Source organism: Sebastes fasciatus, chromosome 21 (genome assembly GCF_043250625.1).
Source record: "Sebastes fasciatus isolate fSebFas1 chromosome 21, fSebFas1.pri, whole genome shotgun sequence".
Taxonomy (NCBI): Eukaryota; Metazoa; Chordata; class Actinopteri; order Perciformes; family Sebastidae; genus Sebastes; species Sebastes fasciatus.
This window is the reverse complement of record NC_133815.1, coordinates 2,244,043-2,264,544: the sequence shown is the minus strand read 5'-3', so window position 1 is coordinate 2,264,544 and position 20,502 is coordinate 2,244,043. Positions and strand designations below refer to the sequence as shown.

The following is a 20,502-nucleotide window of genomic DNA, read 5'->3' as shown; positions in this document are numbered from 1 at the left end:
TGAAAGTGTGACCACAAAAAAATCCTTAACTTATATGAATATTTATTAAAAAAAAAATTGATTTGGCTGTCTGTTGTCTCTGCAGGCTACTCAGAGTGTGATAGCGTTCGCCATCGTGTTGAAAAGCAACAAGACTCTTCTCTCTGTCGACTTCAGCCGGCCGCTGCTCTTCAGCCTCCAGGTACAAACACACAGAGCATCACACCGGTGTGTTACACAGACAGAATCACATTTCATAAGTCAGTATCAGCCCGATGTACATCAGCAGACATGTCTGCCTCTCAGGAGGAGTGGGCGACGCACTTCTCTGAGATGCTGGCAGTGAACAGCAGCCTGGTGGAGCTCCACCTGGGGAAGATGGGGATGACGGACACCGGCATGGAGAGGCTGACTGAAGGCCTGAGACTCAACCACAGCCTGCGCTACCTGGACCTGCGCGGGTACGAACACAAACATCCTCTACATCCAGTGGTTCCATTCTTATAATACTCCTGATCATCTTATGTACTTCTTCTTGTCTTTTATTGTCTGCAGTAACCGTGTGACTCGTGACGGCGCGCGCCATCTAGTCGAGCTGCTGAAGAAGAACCCCACCCTGGAGGTCATAGATCTGTCGTCCAATCGGATTGAAGATGAAGGCGCTGTGTACCTGAGCGAGGCCGTCGCCTGGCCAGGCTGCGCCCTGAGAGAGTGAGTCCAACCTACAGCAACATTAACACATATCCATTAAGAGGTTAAAGGGACGTTCCATCCTCTGGCTAAAGGCACTTTATCTGAAACGTGCTCTTGCTTTTAAGAAGTGTTGTACTTTGGTTTCACCTTGGTGTTCCAGGGCTCCCAACCTTTCTGGCTTCTGATCCCCTTAAAATGAACTCTATAGTGACCCCATCACCTTAGTTTGGTCATGGGCTGTGAGCATTTTAGGGGAAAGTATCCCGTTTGTTTTACTTTAAGGGTTTTTAAAGGCCTACGGAGTTGAAGGTATCCAGTAATACATACATTTTAGGACTTTTAGGGTTGTGAAGAGGAGAAAATATCCAGTTTTTTTTACTTGGTTTAAGGGTTTTTAAATATCTGAAGACGAGAAAATATCCCATTTACGTAACTTTACTTATTTTAAGGATTGTTTTTAGGTCTGAAGATGGGAAAGTATCCCGTTTTTATTTAGTTTACGGTGACTGAATTATAATCTCTTATCAGACTCCAGGGGAGCAGCTGAAAGTATTTACACAAGACATAGAAACTCTGTCTGTATGTCTGTCTGTCTGTCTGTCTGTCTGTCCGTCAGGCTGTCTGTCTGCAGTAACAACATCAGGACTGAGGGTCTGCTGTCTTTGGCTCGGGTTCTGACTGTTAACACAACTCTGAACCACATTTACATCTGGGGGAATCACCTGGAGGAGCCCGTCTGTCTGGTAACATTATATATATATATACTGTATATACTTATATATTCTACACATCCTGTCACCTGGCTGAACTGTACAGTAACTGTCTGCCTCATATTTTATTAGAGTACAACTTTAATTCTTCCTCTTCAGGCCTTCAGAGAGCTGATCGCCAGCGGCCGCCTGCCTCCGGATCAGACGGATGTGAGCGCGTACGAGGTGGATGGTCGGGTGTTTCTGTCTGAGGTCTTCCACAGTTTGAGGAAACATTATCACAGCACAAACAGCTCCGCTACAGACACATCCACCACCTCCAACACCGCAACAGACCCGCTGACAAACCACGCCGCCGCCAGCCGCACCTCCACCTTCCCGCATCCACTTCCCCGCCTCAGCAGCGCCTCCACCCTCCCGCATCCACCTCCTCACACCCAGCAGCATCCCAACAGACTTAAAGATGGACTTAAAAAGAAACTTTAAACCTGCACACACACACGTTAAAAGAACAAAATAAAACAATGCAAATATGAAAAATTAATTGTTTTTTTTGTTGATTTTTTTTTTTTTTTTTGACATTTTTCAGACTTCTTTTTTTTGAATATTTTTAAGACTTTTTTTTATATATATATATTTTTAAGACTTTTCTTGACATCTTTCAGACTTTTGTGTCCGGACATTTTTCAGACTTTTTTTTTACATAACATTTTCCCGACTTTTTTTCCGACATTTTTCCGACCTTTGCTTCTGGACATTTTTCAGACTTTTTTTCTCCAACATTTTTCAGACTTTTTTTTTACATAACATTTTAAAAAAAACAACACTTTTTTTTTAATATATATATTTTTCAGACTTTTTTTTGACATTTTTCAGACTTTTGTGTCCGGACATTTTTTAGATTTTTTTCAGACATCTTACAGACTTTTTCCAGACATTTTTCAGACTTTTATTTTTTTCCATAACATTTTTCAGACTTTTTTTTCCAACATCTTTCAAACTTTTTTTCCATAACATTTTTCAGACTTTTTTTTGCGGACATTTTTCAGACTTTTCTTGACATTTTTCAGAATTTTGTGTCCGGACATTTTTTAGAATTTTTTTCCAACATTTTTAAGACTTTTTTTTAATCTGACATTTTAAAAAAAATTTTATCAAACATTTTTCAGACTTTTATTTATTTTCTTTTTTTACATTTTTCAGATTTATTTATTTTTTGACTTTTTTATCGCACATTTTTCAGACTATTTTTTTATTTACATTTTTCAGACTTTTTTATCGCACATTTTTCAGACTTTTTTTTTTACATAACATTTTTCAGACTTTTTTTCAGACATTTTTCAGACCTTTGCTTCTGGACATTTTTAAGACTTTTTTTAATCTGACATTTTTCAGACTTTTCTTTTTACATAACATTTTTAAAACTTTTTTTTATATATATTTTTCAGACTTTTTTGACATTTTTCAGACTTTTTTCAGACATTTTTCAGACTTTTGCTTCTGGACATTTTTCAGACTTTTTTTTTTCCATAACATTTTTCAGACTTTTTTTCAGACTTTTTACAGACTTTTTTTTGGACATTTTTCAGGCTTTTTTTAATCGGACATTTTTAAGATTTTTTTTACCGGACTTTTTTCCAACTTTTTTCCATAACATCTTTCAGACTTTTGTGTCTGGACATTTTTCAGACTTTTTTTTTACATAACATTTTTCAGACTTTTTTTCAGACCTTTGCTTCTGGACATTTTTCAGACTTTTTTTTCCAACATTTTTCAGACTTTTTTTCAGACATCTTACAGACGTTTTTTCAGGCTTTTGCTTCTGGACATTTTTCAGACTTTTTCTTTTACTTAACATTTTTCAGACTTTTTTTCAGACATTTTTCAGACTTTTTTTCAGACATCTTACAGATGTTTTTTCAGGCTTTTGCTTCTGGACAATTTTCAGACTTTTTTTCAGACATTTTTCAGACTTTTTTTCAGACATCTTACAGACGTTTTTTCAGGCTTTTGCTTCTGGACATTTTTCAGACTTTTTTTTTACTTAACATTTTTCAGACTTTTTTTCAGACATTTTTCAGACTTTCTTTTGGACATTTTTCAGAATTCTTTTTTCAGACATTTTTCAGACTTTTGTGTCCGGACATTTTTCAAAAGACAATCTGTTGCATGAGAGATTTTTTTAATTAAAATTGCATTCAAAATTTTAATTTAAATGTTTAGTGCATGAATTTAAGGCTTGTAAAAGAAAGCTGTTAGTTCAAGTATTCAGTTCGTCACATGTTTTATAAAACCAGAAAACTCAATATTATTTTTTATCGACTTTCAGCGTATCGTGATATGATTATATAATCATATCTGTCGTCCAAATTAATATTTCCAAGCAAACTACAATTAAAAACGAATGAGATGAGCTCAAACTGGTCGTAGAAAAGAAATGTTCCTCGGCAGATACAGTTTGAACACTTGTCCAATGAACTTGTTGACACAAATAGAAGAACACAGTACATTAAGTTGACTATTTTATAATTATTATGAATGCCATATCTTACATATAAATACCAAAAAACATATTTAAATATTAATGTTGATTTCAGCCACATCTGCCAGCCCTTCGTTATGTCTTTTAACCAAATATGAGGATTTTAGTTCATAGTAAAATGTATGTTTTACAAAATTATCTGGACAATGTGAATATGAATTAGGCCATAATCAATCCACAGTTAGTGATTATTCTTTACAACAAAATATATCAGATCAGGTGACATGATATCGGTATCATAACGCTGTGAAATGCATTTTAATTACTTAAATTTATCAATACATTTTGCTTCCTTCGTTAGTTACAGTTAGTGTTCTGTACTTCGTTATGTGTTGTTGTTTTACATGGAAATGTTCAATAATAATAAAAAAAGAATAAAGATAATTTTTTCAAAATATTTTGCAGAATTTTAAAAAGTTTTCAAGCCTTACAAAATACAAAAAATATTTTTCTGATTTTTCCAGAATTTCTACATGTCTAAAATTAGTTTTATCGTGGCCTTTATTTAAAAAAAATTGATCACAATATTAGAAAACTATACGTGACTGTTATAGAAGGCACAGTCATGTGTCTGTTTGAATCTCAGAGTGCTGGTGATGTTTTTTAATCCTTCATTAAATCATTAGTGACATATAATATCAGATAAATATCCTTCTACTCCTCAGGACGACCTTCCTCAGGACTCTCCTGATTGGTCGCCTTACATGATGAAAATGCTGCGTCTGTATTCGGTGGATCCCACTCCAGCAGGACGCTCCTCTTCCTCAGGCTGTGGTTCAGCTGCTTCCTGTCCCGAGATCCGATCGTCCACCGCTGCGCCGCCAGCCGAGCCAGCGCGGGCAGCCGGGGCAGAGCGCAGAGCAGCGCCGGCAGCCAGGCCGAGCAGGGAGCTGAGGTCAAAGGTCGTAGGCTGAGGTCGACATCCTCCAGAGAGCCCAGGCCTCCTGCTGCGAACAGGGAGGACCAGCCGTCATCTCCTACAGAGCCGTTGTAGGACAGATCCAACACCAGCAGAGAGGACAGGAAGCCACGTTTGCACACGGACGCTGCACGGGACAAACAAGAGGTGGGACGTAATTCTGTTTTAATACAGTTTAAAGATTCTGGGTCTCTATTTTAGGGGAAAGAGCAGGAAAATCACAGGTGTTCCTAATAACATTAACGATGGCGCATCTCTGTCCCAGTAAACCGACTGTGTGACAGTGAGCCTAAAATGTAAAAAGTAAACCTAAAATGTTTGCCGCCCTAATGAAAAAGCTTTCATTTAACTTTAAAAGCAACTAAATCTACTAAATGTATGTTGTGTTTTGATATATATCAAATAAACGTGTATGTGTGTGTGTGTTACCTAGGTGACGCAGGTCATCAGTGGTGAGCTCACAGCTGCTGAGGCGGAGCTCCACGATGACCGACGGCTGCAAGGCGTCCAGCAGCAGCGCCAGACGTCCGCCAACTACTTTACACCAGGAAACATCCACACTGCGCAGGAACGGCACGGCCAGAGCTGTCACACACACACACACACACACACACACACACACACACACAAAATCAGTGAGGACATCTGAGATACACAACCTACTTACACCAGACTCAAGGCAACAAAACACCCATTTTTACCCCTTTTTGATTGACTCACAGTGACGTACTTCAGACTTGATGAAGCCTGAGACACATACTTTTTTAAAATATTAATAAAATAAACAGAAATCCTGTCTGCCAGGTAAAAACAGATCAGAAAACGATTAAATACGTTTGAAATTGCGTGAAATGGGTGAATGTCCTCCCGTCCTTTTGTTAAGTCTTGTGTATCAAAAAAATAAAATAAAAGTAGTTAATAAAATGGTTTATATTATGGTGTATTATTATTAGTAGCTATCAAACCAGAAGGTGTAATATTAAAGAAGCCGTAGTAGTCATGATAGTAGTACTGACAGAAGTACAGTGGTGGAGACTACATATGCTGAAGTACTGTACTGAAGTAAGATTTTGAGGTACCAGCACTAGAGTATTCCCATTTCAGAGGGAAATATTGTACTTTTTACTACATTACTTGACAGATATTCTTTGAAAATAGCATAAGAAACGTGTAATATTTGTTATAAACTACCCAACAATAGTTAAAATTGGCTCCATCTTCACCAACTACAACAATAAAATGATATCTACCTATGAATGCATCAGTAATAATAACCCAATAATATAATGTACAACAATATAACAATCACAGGGGCTGCATAACGAGTTCTTTTGATACTTTAAATATTTTTTTTTCTACTAATAGCTCTGTACTTTTACCCAAGTAAAATAAGAGTATTTTACGTTGTGGTATTTCCACTTTTACTTAAGTAATCTGAATACTTCTTCCTAAGTAGCATCAGTACTACTAGTAGTAGTTGTAGTACTAGCTTTAGGAGTATCAGTAGCAGTATAAGTGTGTACCCAGAGCAGTAAAGGACTCCTCGTTCAGGCTGCAGCTGTTGAGCGGCAGACGCCTCATCTGCGTCAGAGGGAGGGCGGCGACCAGCGGGTGGACCACGCCCCCTGCCTCCTTATTGGACGACACGTCGAGCTCCGTCAGCGCCGTCAGAGAGGGAAGCACCTGGACTGGAGACAACAGGAGTCACATGACTGATGATGACCTCACAGCTCATTCATATCAGTTCAGACACACAGACTCACTCAGGGCGACCAGGTCGGTGTGTGTGAGGCAGCAGAGGTGGAGGTCGAGGCGCTCCAGGTGTGTGATGTGAGCCAGGTGGAGCGTGAGGAGGCTCAGTCCTCCAGCCAGACTTTTGTTACAGGACAGATCCAACTCTCGCACTGACGGGAGGCAGCGGAGCGAATCACCTGCAGGACAGTGACGAGGGGAGGCAGAAACCAGAATTTGTTACCTTTAAAGGGACAGTGTGTAATATTTGGCGGCATCTAGTGGTGTGGTTGCAGATTGCAACCAACTGAGTACTCCTCCGCTCACTCCTCGCTTTACAAGACTGTGGTAACGTGAACCGCCGAGTGCAAAACCGTAATAACACTACTGTTGGAGCAACAGAAGTCAGACGGCGGCCGGCGCTACCACGGTTGTAACACTCTGCGGCTCACGTTACCACAGTTTCCCAAGCGTGTCGGAGAACTAGGGAGGCCTTTAGGTAACGTAAAAACATGAACTCTAGAGCCAGTGTTTGCTTACCGAGAGCATCGAGGCTGTCCGCCGTCAGACCGCAGGCCTGTAGTCGAAGCGTGGCGAGGGAGGTGGCGTGAGAGAGTGAGGCGGCCAGCGCTCTGAAGCCGTCGGCATCAACTTCCTGTGTGAGCTGAGGATTACAGGAGACGTCCAACACACCGAGTCTGGGGAGAGCAAACAGCATTCCTCCTGAGAGAGACACAGCAGGACAATAGATAGGTTACACACAACAGGATGTTCTGTGGGTGTTCTTCTGTGGCATTATGGGAAATGTAGGACATAGAAGTAGATAAGGGAGGTATTCCTTCCTTATGAAAGTGTATTTACGTTAATATAAGTAAAAGTCGGTACCCAGTACAGTAGCATCAGCTGCAGTGAGCTGGCAGGCCACCAGGTGGAGCTCCCTCAGTGGTGGGTGAAGTTTACCCAGCAGGCCTTGCAAAGCGCCGCCCCCGACGCCGCTGTTCCAGGACAAATCGAGGATCTCCAAGAGAGGCACGCTGCCGAGAGCTTCACCTGCACAATCACAATATAAAGCAATACAATCCATTAATTTCTTTTGTTTGAATTTCAGAATTCCCAGCTACAATTAATGTTATTTTTGCGATGAATCGATTAACCGTTATGTCTATATCATGTCATAAAAGTCGAAGACGGCGTCTTCAGATTGCTTTATTTATCCGAACAAATGTCTAAAACTCAAAGATATTTAGTTCACTCTGATGTACTCAAAATATTTGCATCGTTAATTTTTAGGTTATTGTCTAATTGATTAATCCACAAAATGACATAATAATGACCCACCCAGCGCAATGACATCATCAGCGTTCAGCCTGCAGCTGCAGAGCAGCAGCGTTCTGATGCCACCCACTTGCTGGAGATGAGAGGTCAGCGCCGTCAGACACCCGCCGATCAGCTCGTTCCAGGAGACGTCCACCTCCTCCAGATGAGGGAGAAACTGGAGCAACGTCGCTGAGGAGGAAGAAGAGGAACACCTGGTCAATGTCCAGCTTTATTAACCGACTCCACACTTCACTGACTTCATCATATCTGACGGTTTCACATTTGGAGCATTTAAGTGCACACCAATTATCTGATTATAACCGAGCACTTTTAGATTATTTTGCCTCTAAATGTAAACACCCAAAGTCAACATTTATTTTAAATATTATACCTTTAAACATTACGTTGAGGGTTCTGGATGAATAATGTCCCAAAAATAATAAATTCAATTATTCTGTTGGGTAAAATATTTATATTTAAAATTCAATCAAGAACTAATCTGAATCTACAACACTTCTTGCACAACACAACAAGTGAGGAGTCGGACAATATAAAATATAATATAAATATAAAACACTAAATTTACGCTACTGTACCTGTCTTCTGTATATTTCAGTTTCTAAACGTATTGCTAATTATTTTATTTTTTTTTTCTATTTTTTTGTTATTTATGAGGATATATTTTCACGTTAACATATTGTCATGTTAATTATGTGTATTATTTTGTATATAAAAAAAAGAAAAAAACAATAATAATAAATAATTACATTATTTAAAGTAGGGCTGTAAAGATATCAGATTTTCACAATAAAAGAATTCACTATAACGATATTATTGTGATATAGAAAATTTGAAAAAAATATATAAATAATAATGTTACCAGTCAAATTCATCTTTAATTTTGTTTATTTATTTTGTCTTTTTTTTGGATAAATTAATTACTCTCAAAAAGCGAGTGTATGGAGGCGGAGAGAGCTTCTGTAATCATAACTGCATATATAAAATTATTTAAGACACGCTGTATTATTTACACTATATTATCGGTTATATACCGGTCAATACCGGTATATCGCGACACCCCTAATGTAACGTCTTGAAGGGAAAAATTTAAATTGTATTCTTTTAGAAAAATGCATTTGTGAATAAAAAAATTCCATTGAAATAAAAAAACACCAAAACTGAACAATGTCATCCAGATTAGAGTGAAAAGCAGACGTCAGCATTATCCACCTAGCTCCAGCAGGTCTGTGGCTGTGAGGTCACAGTGAGCCAGACTGAGGCTCCGGCTGTCCGCCTTCTTCCCCAACCTCTGCAGGAAAACACACACTCGACCCCAGCCGGCGTCTCGCTCACCCTCCGCTGCCTCAGCCACGCCTGAAACACAAAACACACAATTCACCTAACAAGGCTTCATTTCTTTCACTTTTCTCTGCACCTCTGAACCTTAACATCTTCCTCTTCTCCTTCTAGTTCTGCATTCATTTTCAGAAACATGGCACATATGTACATCGAAAGAGATCATTTTCCCTGCACGCTATATATTAACACTTTTCCCATTTTGTATTCACTCAGGATAAATAAAGTTTGATCTTATCTAACTGTGATTCTTTTTATTTATTTATATTAATTTTTATTTATTGACTCAATTAATTAATCCATACATGTACTTTGTTCCAAGATACAAAGTCATTTCATCATATAATATAAATTAATAAGACAAAGAACATCCCATAACATAATCAACATATGTAAATTCAAAAGCAGTATTTTATGTGAGGAGGAGGAGGGGGAAAAGAAGGAAGGAAGAAAAAATTAATTAATTAATTAAATTAAATTAAATTAAATTAAATTAAGTTAAAATATGTTTTAATTATTATTATTATTTTTAAATGTAATTTAAAATGTAATTAATAATAAAAATAAATAAAAAACAATAAATAACAGCCAATCAAACAGATCTTACTGTGATTCTAAAATAAGTAATGTAGGACGAGTCCTGTGCAAAAATACAACAATCCAGCTGAAGATAATATTTAGCTTCAGTGGTCTGAGTTAATCAAATCAAGAGAGTTTCCACCAAAGTTACATGTTTTTTTTTAAATTATCTAAATTATCTTTACTTGCTGAGATGTTAAAGTCTGTAACTTTGGAAGATCCCCACTTCATTTGACTGTATAAATAAATGCATAAATAAATAAAATAAAAAATAAATGCATAAATAAATAATAAAAAGAAATAAGCAATAAATAAATAAATTCAATAAATACAATAAATACATAAATAAATAATAAAAAAATAAGCAATAAATTAATTAAATTAAAGCAAGGAGAAACAGAAAATAAAATGGAGGATGAGTCCTGTGCAAAAATACATACATGTTTTATAAATGAAAACTTCCCACAAAAACTGACCTGAGCTCTGACCTCTCTCCTCCCTGACCTCCGCCTCTCCATCCTCAGGGATCCCCGTCCGGTCTCGGGACAGGAAGCGTCCCAGCGGCTTCCTGTCTGCGGCCGTGCGCTTTCTGCGGATCTGGTTCATGATGAGGTCGAGAGGGGAACGCCTCTGAGTGCCGCCGTCCCGCCCCCGCTGACCATCTGACCAATGAGACGCAAACAACAAACTGGTCACCATTTGAATGAACTGACAAAACAAAACACTTCATCTTCTCCTTTAAATGCCCTTAATTTCTACATTAAATTAAGTTTAATTCAATACAAATGCTATTAGACTCTAGTAATTTGGGGAATTGTATGCATATGTGCATGTTAACAGTGTTATGAATGTTTAATTATTGTGAAAAGTCCAATAAATGACCCCTCAGAAAAAGTTAGCTTCTAAATAAACCACTAAAATGGGAAATAAGGTGTTTGATATTAAAGTTATTTCACTAACATGAAAGAAAATTAGATGCTACTTCATCATAAGAAACAGACCAGATAAAGATGCAAAGAGGATAAAAACAATATTAGAACTAAACTATAAATCAAAGTTAATTAAAACAGAGGAGGAGAGTAAACTGTAATTTTTTCATTAGAAATTAAAATCAAAATAATGGATTTTGGCATCAAATATTAAAATAAAATGCATCAATTCTCCTCCATCATCATCAAAAACTTTATCTATTTTTTTTCAATAATGTTCATCTTCATTTATAAAAATGTTTTCAACATTTTATAAAATAATAAAATAAAACAATAATAACAAAAATAAACAAAATCATGTTCTTACAAATATCCAGTTTTATAATAATGTAAACATATACATGATATATGCTGTACATAGATACATATGAACAAACAATATTAAAATGTAAATAAATAAAATTAATTAATTCAATAATTGAAATATTAAAAATAAATAATATATATAATTTATGTATTAATTTTATTATTTAGGAAAATACATCTATTGTAATGTAGCCTACCCCTTCTGATATGCATGTAATAATAATAATAATAATAATAATAATAATAAATCTAACTTCATAAGAGGTTGAAATTAATAAGAAAAAATATTTATTTATTATAATTGTAAATTAAATGAATTTAGATTAATTTAAGGCATCACAAGTCTCTTAATTATTAGATCTTCCATAAATTGACCCATGCAAAAAAAATCCCATTTAAACTTTTAATAACGTAAAAATAATAATAAATCTAATTTCAAAGGAGGTTGAAATGAATAAGAAAAAATATTTATTTATTTATTATAACTGTAAATTAAATGAATTTAGATTCATTTAAGGCATTACAAGTCCCTTAATTCTTAGATCTTCCATAAATTGACCCATGCAAAACGTTTAATAAAGAATGTCATTTTAATAACGAAGCTAAAAATAAAATGTAAAACCTTTTGGGTGTTAAAATAGGATTATTAGGATGTAAAGTCTAGATATTATTTCTAGAGACGAAGTAGCCTCCTCTAAACCTGCAGGACACAAATCACTGTCTAGTAGTAAAATCTCTGCTCCATACTTTACTTTATTCTACTAACAGTAGAAGTCATCCTACCTGCTGAATCCATGTGCAGGTTTGAAGAGCAGAAAAAGTAAATATGATGAAAGAGAATAAAATAAAAAGATTATAAAAACTCCAGGTGATGCGTTCACGGTCTGTCTGTCAGTCCGGACATGAAGAGATCAGCAACTCTCAGTAAAGTCAGCATGAACTAAATCCCACCTGCAGCTTCTTCTTCACACATACAGTATATATAAATATATCTACTTTATCTCTACTTGCAGCAGCTCCTCTCTGAATGACTGAGGTCTCAAAGTTTAACACCTTGATGACGTCACGTCCCCGTGCTCCTCAGGTGGATCATCCCGGAAGTGCGACAACACCTTCAGTAAATGTTCCATCAGATCAGGATGCATTTACTCTTTAAAAAAACAACTGATGCATACAGTAACAAGTGGAGGAAGGAGTACTCCGATGTATTATACTTCAGTAGTAACACCAGTGTAGAAATACTCTGTTGCAAGTAAAAGTCCTGCAAAAGTATTAGCATCAAAATATATTTAAAGTACCAAAAGTAAAGGTACTTTTTATGCAGAATGGTCCATTTCAGAATAATATATATCATTATTGATGCATTAATGTGTTCATCACTTTAATGTTGCAGCTGGTAAAAGTGCAGCTCATTTTAATTACTTTATATACTGCTGGGTAGTTTAACCTATAATAATAATATTATTTATATATAATTTTATTTGTTGATAATATTTTGTATCAATAATGTTAATCTGAAAAGTAACTAAAGCTGTCAGATAAATGTAGTGGAGTAAAAGGTACTATATTTACCTCTGAGATGTACCTGTTACCTATTCTTCTCTATACATACTACATTCCTGTCTACACCTCTGTGAACATATATTACTTCTCATCATGCATATACATACTACATCCTGTTTACATTCAGTTTTCACATCTGAAATATTGTCTTCAACTAAATTACAAATTTACATTACGATTTTATATTTACTTATGTTTATATTTATTTTAACTTCACTATTTTATGCCTCGCTTTTACATTTACTTGTGTGATTTCCCCTTTTATATAAACATTTTATGAGCATTGTTGAAGGAACCTGAGACCAAAGATTTTCATTGACAAATAAAGAACCTCGAACGTATTTCAACGATAAACCCATTATCAAAAATGCTGCCTTATTTTTTGTTGATTGACAAATTCATTTATCGACTTATCATTTCAGCTCTGTAAGGCATTACATCAGACATAAAAACTCTTCAAAAGTTGCTAATTTTGTTGGTTTTTAACTATAATTTGCATGAAATGATTTTGTATAATAGTGACATGATCTTCTCACAATATAATTCCTGTAAAAGATGACAATTATTATTACATTATTCCCAGTCCTAATTAAGACACAGGTCTGGTTCTGACAGACAAATTAACTTGCAGACGAGCCCATTCCTTCCAAATGTATTTTATTAGATCGGACTGAAATCTGTGGACAGTACAGGATCATTTCTGTACTGAATGAACCCTCCAGGTGTCGCTCTGAAAGGTTGTTACGATCGTCTAAAGGGCCTCCTCTCCTCCTCTCCTCCTCTCCTCCTCTTCTTCTTCTGCAGTAAAAAAGAAAACAGCCAGAACGGCTAAACTTTGACCTCGTCTGACCTCCTCAAGTCGCTGCTGAGGAAGAGGAGAAGAGGGAGGAGGCGTCTTTAAAACACTGACATGTCCCGTTCTGTTCCCTTCCTTCCTTCCTCCTTGTGGAAAAAAAAGCAAAACAAAAAAAAGCATCAAGAAGAGTGTGATGGTTTGTGATGTCCGGCTGACGGGAGCGTTGTTGTCTTTCTCCTCAGTCGTCGTCCACTGTGGGTGTGATGGTCACGCCCCTCCTGATCTGCCCCCATCCAATCAGACTGAGGAGGAAAAAGGAGAAGCCAATCAGACGACAATATAAAGACAGTTTAACAATCAATGTGAACATCATTTTCCACGATGAATATGAAAGGAATTCATTCATGAATGCTGTTTGCTTCTTCACTTTCTACTTAATATTACTAAAAATCCTTTTTCTTCAGTCCGGGTAATGAAAGTGCTTTTTTTAAAACAAGAAGATCCCTGAACCAAAAGCTTGCCTCAATAAATTTATATTTCAGATTTGAGTGTCCAGATTCTCACCTCCAGCACCCCGAACAAGCATTTATTTAGTGAGCAGTGATCTTTATACATATTATTTAAAAACTGACAGAAGCATCCGGACTAGCTTTTAGATGCCAAAGACAAATTTCTTCAACGGGCCATGAAGTGAACGATGAAGACGCATCTTTCTGTGCTTAACTGAATCAACATCACCCGTGTGTTTTTATGTCAGATTACGGTTAAACCGGTTCTGCAGAGACTTGATTATCTCATTAACATCTCTATACTTGTACAAACTAGACTCCAGGAAGAGTAGCAGGTTGTACTGGTAGTCCACAACTAGACCCATCTCTACACTTTGTTTTAGTGCTGTGAACGCATCATAATAACGCCGCACTAAAGGGAAAAATACGCTCTGGGTTGTTTCTATTTCTTTAAACCAATCACAATTGTCTTGGGCAGCGCATAGCCCAGGATGCACCGACGGTGTTTTGGTGAGGCGACGAGCCCCGGCATTAAAATGCAAACATCTAAACATATTGTATTAGATGTTTACAACCAGTCACCGGAAGAACCAAGCAGGTCGGCCTTAAGGCACGATCCAAATCTTCGTCAAAAGGTTGCCATTTTCAGTGTGTAGGTTGCTAGCTCAGAGGTTGTGGTTGTTTCACGTAGCGACGGAAATTTTGAAAACACACAGATGGCGGAAGGAGAGGAGAATTCCATCAGTCTACATCGTGTGAGTCGGACTAAGTAACAGCTAATGAGGATCCAAATAAATAAATTAAATTCATCAGCAGCAATCTGTACAAAATATTTCCCTGACAATTTTCCTAAAAAGGTGCATATTATTGCCGACTGTGGTTCGGACAGCTTTGTGAAGTGCAGACTTTGTTCCTTACCGCCAATGTTTCTCCACACGTCGACTCAGAGCGATCTTCTCTCCGACCTCTGTGCAGACGGGGTTGGTGAGGACGATCTTGGCCAGATCGGCCTTCACGGCGCTGACGCGGCCGCCTGTCGACAACGAGCCGATGTTCACCATCAGCACCTCGTTCTTAGACAGCTTCTGGACCTGCAGAGACACAAGACGATAAGAGGATGCCGTCATTACGCCGTTCATCCCACACAAGTTCAGATGACTGAGCACACTGAAATCTCTCAACACAACCAAAACATTTAACACCTCTACAGTTCCAAGGCCTTTAATATATTCGCTCCAGTTACTCAGACATTCTTCAACATCATTCCTCTCTTATACTTCAGAAGTTTTCAGGACTACATTTCCCATGCTGCATGTCTCACCTTGGCAGCCTTCTTGTCCCCCTCTGTGCGGACTCCCAGCAGCCTCCTGAGCAGGAAGTAGGAGATCTCGAGCTCGGTGAAGATCTCTGGCAACGCTCCGACGGCGCCCAGCACCTGACCGACCATACGATCCGCTCGGCACAGTGTCGGGTCGATCTTAGTGCCCACGCCTGCACACAAACACACAGAATACATACATATGAAAAGCAAAGCAGGCAAAGAACTAATTTAGGAAAGCTATATAACATCAGCATCAGATCTGCAGGTTCTTTCTGCTTCTTCAGCTCCTGCAGTGGCCTCGGGTTAAATATCACATGAAGGATAAATCTAGGTTCAAAAGTGTGGACGTACCGATAAGGCCTCCGGGCGCAGCGTACTGAAGGTCGTTGTGTTCGGCGAACAAAGAGACGATCTTGGAGAAGATGGGTTTGCACATCAGCTTTCCTTCGTGGTCTTTGGACACGATACCTGGCCGCACCTCGATCTCTTGACCCACCTGGAGGTCACACAGAGAGGAAGAGGAGGAGGAAGAGGACGGGTTAGAGGAAAACTCAACTTGCAGTTTGAAATGTGCATGTCTGAGCTGCGAATCACAGTTTTGTCTGTTGAAGTATCAAAGAACTAATCTCACCTTGAGCACACCCTTCAGGATACTTCCTCCCGCCACGCCTCCTTTCAAGTCATCGACTTCACAGCCGGGCTTGTTCACGTCAAAAGATCTGATGACTGAAACATTCACAGGGTTTCACAGCAGAACATCAAAAGCAAACAAAGAAAATCTATGATGTGAGACTAAAAACATGAGGAGGGAAACAAAAAGATATCCCACAGCTAGTTTGTTAGTGTGTGTTTTTCTTACCGATGAGTCTGGGTTCGGAGATGAAGTCTCTGATGGGCACTGGGATCTTTTTGACGATGTACTCACAAACCACCTCAATGTTGTACTTCAGCTGAGCTGAGATAGGAATGATGGGAGCGCCCTCTGCCACCGTGCCTGCAGGAGAGACATTTAAAACAACATCACGTCACGGACAATCAAGGTTTAGAGAAAGACGAAAGTGAGCTGAAGAGTCACCAGTTCGGTGAGAAGATAACTGTCACTATTTCAACATTAGCTGGACTTCGCAGACAGCGAAAAAGCTTACTCTGAGTAACACTCCACCCAAAGTCTTTGCAGTAACAAACTCTCACCCCTGCAGGTTTGAGAGAGGGCTTATAATAAGCGAGAGAGAGAATAAGCTGACATATTTCAGGAAAAGATGAGTGTTGTTTGTACTCTGCATACGGGTGAGAGGTGTACTCAGATGAAGAGGTGCACAGTTACACAAACTTCTAATATAAATGGTTTCTTTGAAGGTAACTTTTTGTGTATTTTTTGGAAAGAACACTTTGGATTTTGTCCCCTGATGGACCCGGTTCTTTAGAGTGCAGCTTCATGCCGACTTACCCTGTACGAAGGCGAGGATCTGCTCGTACTGCTCTTTGGCCTGGCTCTCCTTCACCAGGTCAATCTTGTTCTGCAGGATGAGGATGTGCTTCAGTTTCATGATCTCGATGGCGGCCAGATGCTCTGACGTCTGGGGCTGAGGACACGACTCGTTACCCGCTGGAAGACAGAGACAAGAACCAAAATCAGATGACTTCTGACGAGTAAACCGGGGGGGGGGAGAGAATAACACACAAATCACACACTCACCAATAAGCAGGAGGGCTGCGTCCATGACGGCGGCTCCGTTCAACATGGTTGCCATCAAAATGTCGTGACCAGGACAGTCCACAAATGACACGTGTCTGGGAAAAAGAAAAAGTCACACTGATGAAAAAGATTTTACAGATTTCACAAGTTTACAGTCAAACTGGTCCCAAAGGGTTTGAGGAGCAGATGAAGTCTTAATCTGTGCTTCTGGGACACGACCGCCCTCTCTCTCTCTCTTCAGTCTTACCTGACCAGCTTGAAGTTGCCCTTCGTGCCGGTGATGTCTGAGGGAAACTCATCAGGAGTGCTGCTGCCACACGATCTGTAGCACTCTGGCCTGGGACAGCTGGGGTCTTCCAGCTTATAGACCTAGAAAAACATGGAAGTGTTGAGTCCCTTTTTAATGCAATCCATCTTAGAGGGGTGTTGGTTGAAAGTTTTACTTCAGAGAGAAATATCTGAAGTAAGACTTGTGTATTAATATGAAACAAAGAACAGAACTCCTTTCTCCAGTTTGGAATTATGTGATTCTCTGCCGGAAAATGGTGGACTGCGCCCTCCGGGTGAGGAGTGAGTCTTTACCCCAAGCGAGGGAGTTCAAGTATCTCGGGGGTCTTGTTCATGAGTGAGGGTAAAATGGAGCGAGAGATGGACTATTGTAGTGAAGAGGTAGCTGAGCCTGAAGGCAAAGCTCTCGATTTACCAGTCAATCTACGTTCCAACCCTCGCCTACAGTCATGAGCTTTGGGTAGTGACCGAACGAATGAGATCGCGGATACAAGCGGCCGAAATGTGTTTCCTTCGTAGGGTGGCTGGGCTCAGCCTTAGAGATAGGGTGAGGAGCTCAGACATCCGGAGGGAGCTCGGAGTAGAGCCGCTGCTCCTTAGTGTCGAAAGAGGCCAGCTGAGGTGGTTCGGGCATCTGATCAGGATGCCTCCTGGACGCCTACGTTTGGAGGTTTTTCCGGGCACGGCCAACTGGTAAGTCGGGGTAGACCCAGAACACGCTGGAGAGATTAAATATCTCGTCTTGGAAGAACTGGGAAACGTTGCTGGAGAGAGGGACGTCTGGAATTCCCTGCTAAGCCTGCTGCCCCCGCGACCCGACCCCGGATAAGCGGAAGAAAATGGATGGATGGAGAATTAATATATACCGAGCATTTTGAATATTGTGCATGCACGAATAAAAGAACCTATTCTAACTTAGGAGTTGTAAAGTGTTAAACTACGCAAAGGCCCCGATCAAACAGGCCTTGACCTTCAAAATTAAAAAGGCAGAGGTCAGGGAGACAGGAGAGGTCTGGATTACCTTCAGAAAGGTCTGGATTACCTTCAGAAAGGTCTGGATTACCTTCAGAAAGGTCTGGATTACCTTCAGAAAAATAAATCCCCAGCACCACTTACCTTAGCGTTAGCATATCCTAGCTTGATGGTGATGTTCCTCTCCAGCTCGTTCTTGAACCTGACAGTGTGAACACCAGAAATGGCCTTCACTACTGTGGACTTTCCATGGGCCACATGACCGATGGTGCCTAGGAGAGACAGAAGACAGAAGTCAGAACCTCCTCATTTGTATTTTCCAACATGCTGAAAGACAATAAACCCGATCAATGTTTGCCTGATATCCACATACCAATATTGATGGTGGCCTGTCTGCTGATGATCTCGTGAGAGAGAGGCGTCAAGGTAGACACATCCTGCCGAGAGAACAAACTCACATTAGACTCATCACACACTGAAAAACACAGAAAACTACACCGGTTTTCACAGAGAGAGCAGCGCTGCCTCCCTCGCTTTCATCCTGGAGGTGAATAGAAACAAAGGGAGCCGGCATAGTGACGGACATGAAAACACGGCCTCACACTCACCCTGCAAACAAGTTCAACCAGACAAAGGCAGACACATATGACGCTTCATGTAAAACCAAATACTGTTGCTATTGTCTGTTAGTATTTTGCACCTTATACTATTCCATATAATGTTATACTGTCTTACTACTTTGTCTTTAATTGTTCTTGTACAGTATTTTTAATTCTATTGTTATTCTAAGATAAGACATAAGATATTCCTTTATTAGTCCCACAGTGGGGGAATGTGCAGTGTACAGCAGCAAAGGGGATCGTGCAAAAAACAAGATGCATCAGTAAAAACAAAGAGCAAGATACAACACAGGAAAATAAAAGGGAAACAAAAAGTAGACGGACATATAAAATATGAACAATTTAAATAGAAGGAAATATAAAAATAGGAACAATATAAACAGTATTGACAATAAACAGACCAGACTATTAACACAATTGCACAAGTGGAAATATGATATTGCATTCTAGTTGTTTCTATTGTAGTTGTATATACCTTTTCTTTTTGTACTTCTCTACTTATTTCTGTCTTTGTGCTGCTGCAACACCTGAATTGCCTCTCTGGGGATCAATAAAGCCCTGGTTTATCTAACTGGTTAACTGATATATATATATATATCTATATATAGATATATATTGATATAGATATATAGATATATATATCTATATATCTCTGTTAACCAGTTAGATATGGATCATAGGTTAATGTTACCTACTTTTTGTGATTTTATTTTATTCAGTAGACAATAACCTAAATGATAGACAACATGCTTTATTTTGCTGAACAACATGCTGAAAGAAGCAACAATAGAATACTTCTCCTATAGGAGACATATTCTATTGTTGCTTCTTTCAGTATCACTGAAGTTGGCCAAACTGATAAACATGAACAACTGGCTATCGTTGCTTTATTCGATCAGTTTTACCCTCTTCAGTGATACTGAAAGCAGCATGTTGTCTATCATTTACTTTGTCTGATTAAAATAAAAAACACAAAAGGAAGGTAACATTAACCTATGATCCATATATCCTGCTAACATCATCAACACCACCGTAAACTAATAACCACATGTTTAATAAATGAACTGTATTAGATCCTGCTGCTTCCATCCCCGTTACGAACCTCATTGACATTTTAACAGGTTTAACTGAAACTTAGCATAAGATGCTAACGACTTGATCCAGCTGGGCTACGACGACATAACCGAGGTAGGACAAAGCTAGGGAATCATTCGGCGCTGTACATTTATATGATACATTCACACATGTTGTAATATTAAGTGAAACGTAGTGTGATCCTGCTCGCAGTGAGGCGGCGGTGTTAGCCTCTCGGCCCGTCGTCATGTGCCGGCAGGCGGCGGCGCAGCACCGTTAGCGCTCAATCTGGTTAATATTCACCTCCTTTCTAACCGTTTTTGGCAACAACACGAACCGAAAGCCACCGACATAAAAGCAGGACGTTGTAAAGCCGGTTAAAGTGTCTCTTACCAGAGAACGGAGGTCTTGTCTGGCCAGATGAGGCTGACCGAGCGTTGTTCCAGACTCATCACCCGCCATCTTGAATGAAAAGGGAATGAAGAAGGCGGCTAAGCAGAACGCCTGATCAACCCACACAAACTGCCTTTTCTCTTTTCCAT

At 39.0% G+C, this 20,502-nt stretch overlaps 3 protein-coding genes across 6 annotated transcripts in view; 1 reads left to right on the top strand and 2 right to left on the bottom strand.

Moving 5' to 3' along the window:
• lrrc34 (leucine rich repeat containing 34) overlaps window positions 1-1,883 on the top strand; it is a 6,884-nt gene extending 5,001 nt beyond the window's left edge. For both annotated transcript variants that reach the window (XM_074622423.1, XM_074622424.1), the window contains 5 exons: window positions 86-181; window positions 286-440; window positions 535-690; window positions 1,289-1,415; window positions 1,542-1,883. In XM_074622423.1, the coding sequence (XP_074478524.1) occupies window positions 86-181; window positions 286-440; window positions 535-690; window positions 1,289-1,415; window positions 1,542-1,868 (861 nt within the window). In that variant the 3' untranslated portion in view covers window positions 1,869-1,883. The remainder of the gene's footprint in view (window positions 1-85; window positions 182-285; window positions 441-534; window positions 691-1,288; window positions 1,416-1,541) is intronic.
• Window positions 1-20,502, bottom strand: part of eif2s3 (eukaryotic translation initiation factor 2, subunit 3 gamma) — a 24,870-nt gene extending 4,368 nt beyond the window's left edge. The window contains exons 1-12 of one of the 2 annotated variants that reach the window (XR_012592232.1): window positions 20,354-20,502; window positions 18,640-18,703; window positions 18,411-18,538; window positions 17,254-17,375; window positions 17,007-17,101; window positions 16,758-16,916; window positions 16,170-16,304; window positions 15,942-16,036; window positions 15,662-15,806; window positions 15,311-15,480; window positions 14,908-15,080; window positions 13,615-13,782 (exon numbers count right to left, since the gene is read on the bottom strand). Coding sequence is in view for 1 of the 2 variants with exons in the window: in XM_074622425.1 (XP_074478526.1) it covers window positions 13,719-13,782; window positions 14,908-15,080; window positions 15,311-15,480; window positions 15,662-15,806; window positions 15,942-16,036; window positions 16,170-16,304; window positions 16,758-16,916; window positions 17,007-17,101; window positions 17,254-17,375; window positions 18,411-18,538; window positions 18,640-18,703; window positions 20,354-20,422 (1,419 nt within the window). In the remaining variant the exon portion in view is untranslated. Of the gene's footprint in view, window positions 1-13,324; window positions 13,783-14,907; window positions 15,081-15,310; window positions 15,481-15,661; window positions 15,807-15,941; window positions 16,037-16,169; window positions 16,305-16,757; window positions 16,917-17,006; window positions 17,102-17,253; window positions 17,376-18,410; window positions 18,539-18,639; window positions 18,704-20,353 lie in introns of those variants that run through there. The other variant, XM_074622425.1, reaches the window with a different exon arrangement.
• Window positions 3,451-12,170, bottom strand: lrrc31 (leucine rich repeat containing 31). 2 transcript variants are annotated; one of them, XM_074622136.1, is made up of 10 exons: window positions 11,905-12,170; window positions 10,303-10,488; window positions 9,122-9,265; window positions 7,913-8,080; window positions 7,460-7,624; window positions 7,115-7,297; window positions 6,607-6,774; window positions 6,367-6,531; window positions 5,273-5,428; window positions 3,451-4,970 (listed from the first exon to the last, which is right to left on the bottom strand). In XM_074622136.1, exons 1-10 carry the CDS (start codon window positions 11,915-11,917, stop codon window positions 4,579-4,581), a joined length of 1,740 nt encoding a protein of 579 aa, XP_074478237.1. In that variant the 5' UTR covers window positions 11,918-12,170; the 3' UTR covers window positions 3,451-4,578. The 2 variants fall into 2 exon arrangements, with proteins under 2 accessions (XP_074478237.1, XP_074478238.1); XM_074622137.1 differs by having other exon boundaries at window positions 10,315-10,488; window positions 11,905-12,169.

Coding starts and splice junctions, on each gene's coding strand:
- lrrc31 (XM_074622136.1), bottom strand. Junction 7,298..7,459: donor AGCTGATGCTACTGTACTGG/GTACCGACTTTT, acceptor TGTCTCTCTCAG/GAGGAATGCTGTTTGCTCTC. Junction 5,429..6,366: donor GGAGTCCTTTACTGCTCTGG/GTACACACTTAT, acceptor TGTGTGTGACAG/CTCTGGCCGTGCCGTTCCTG.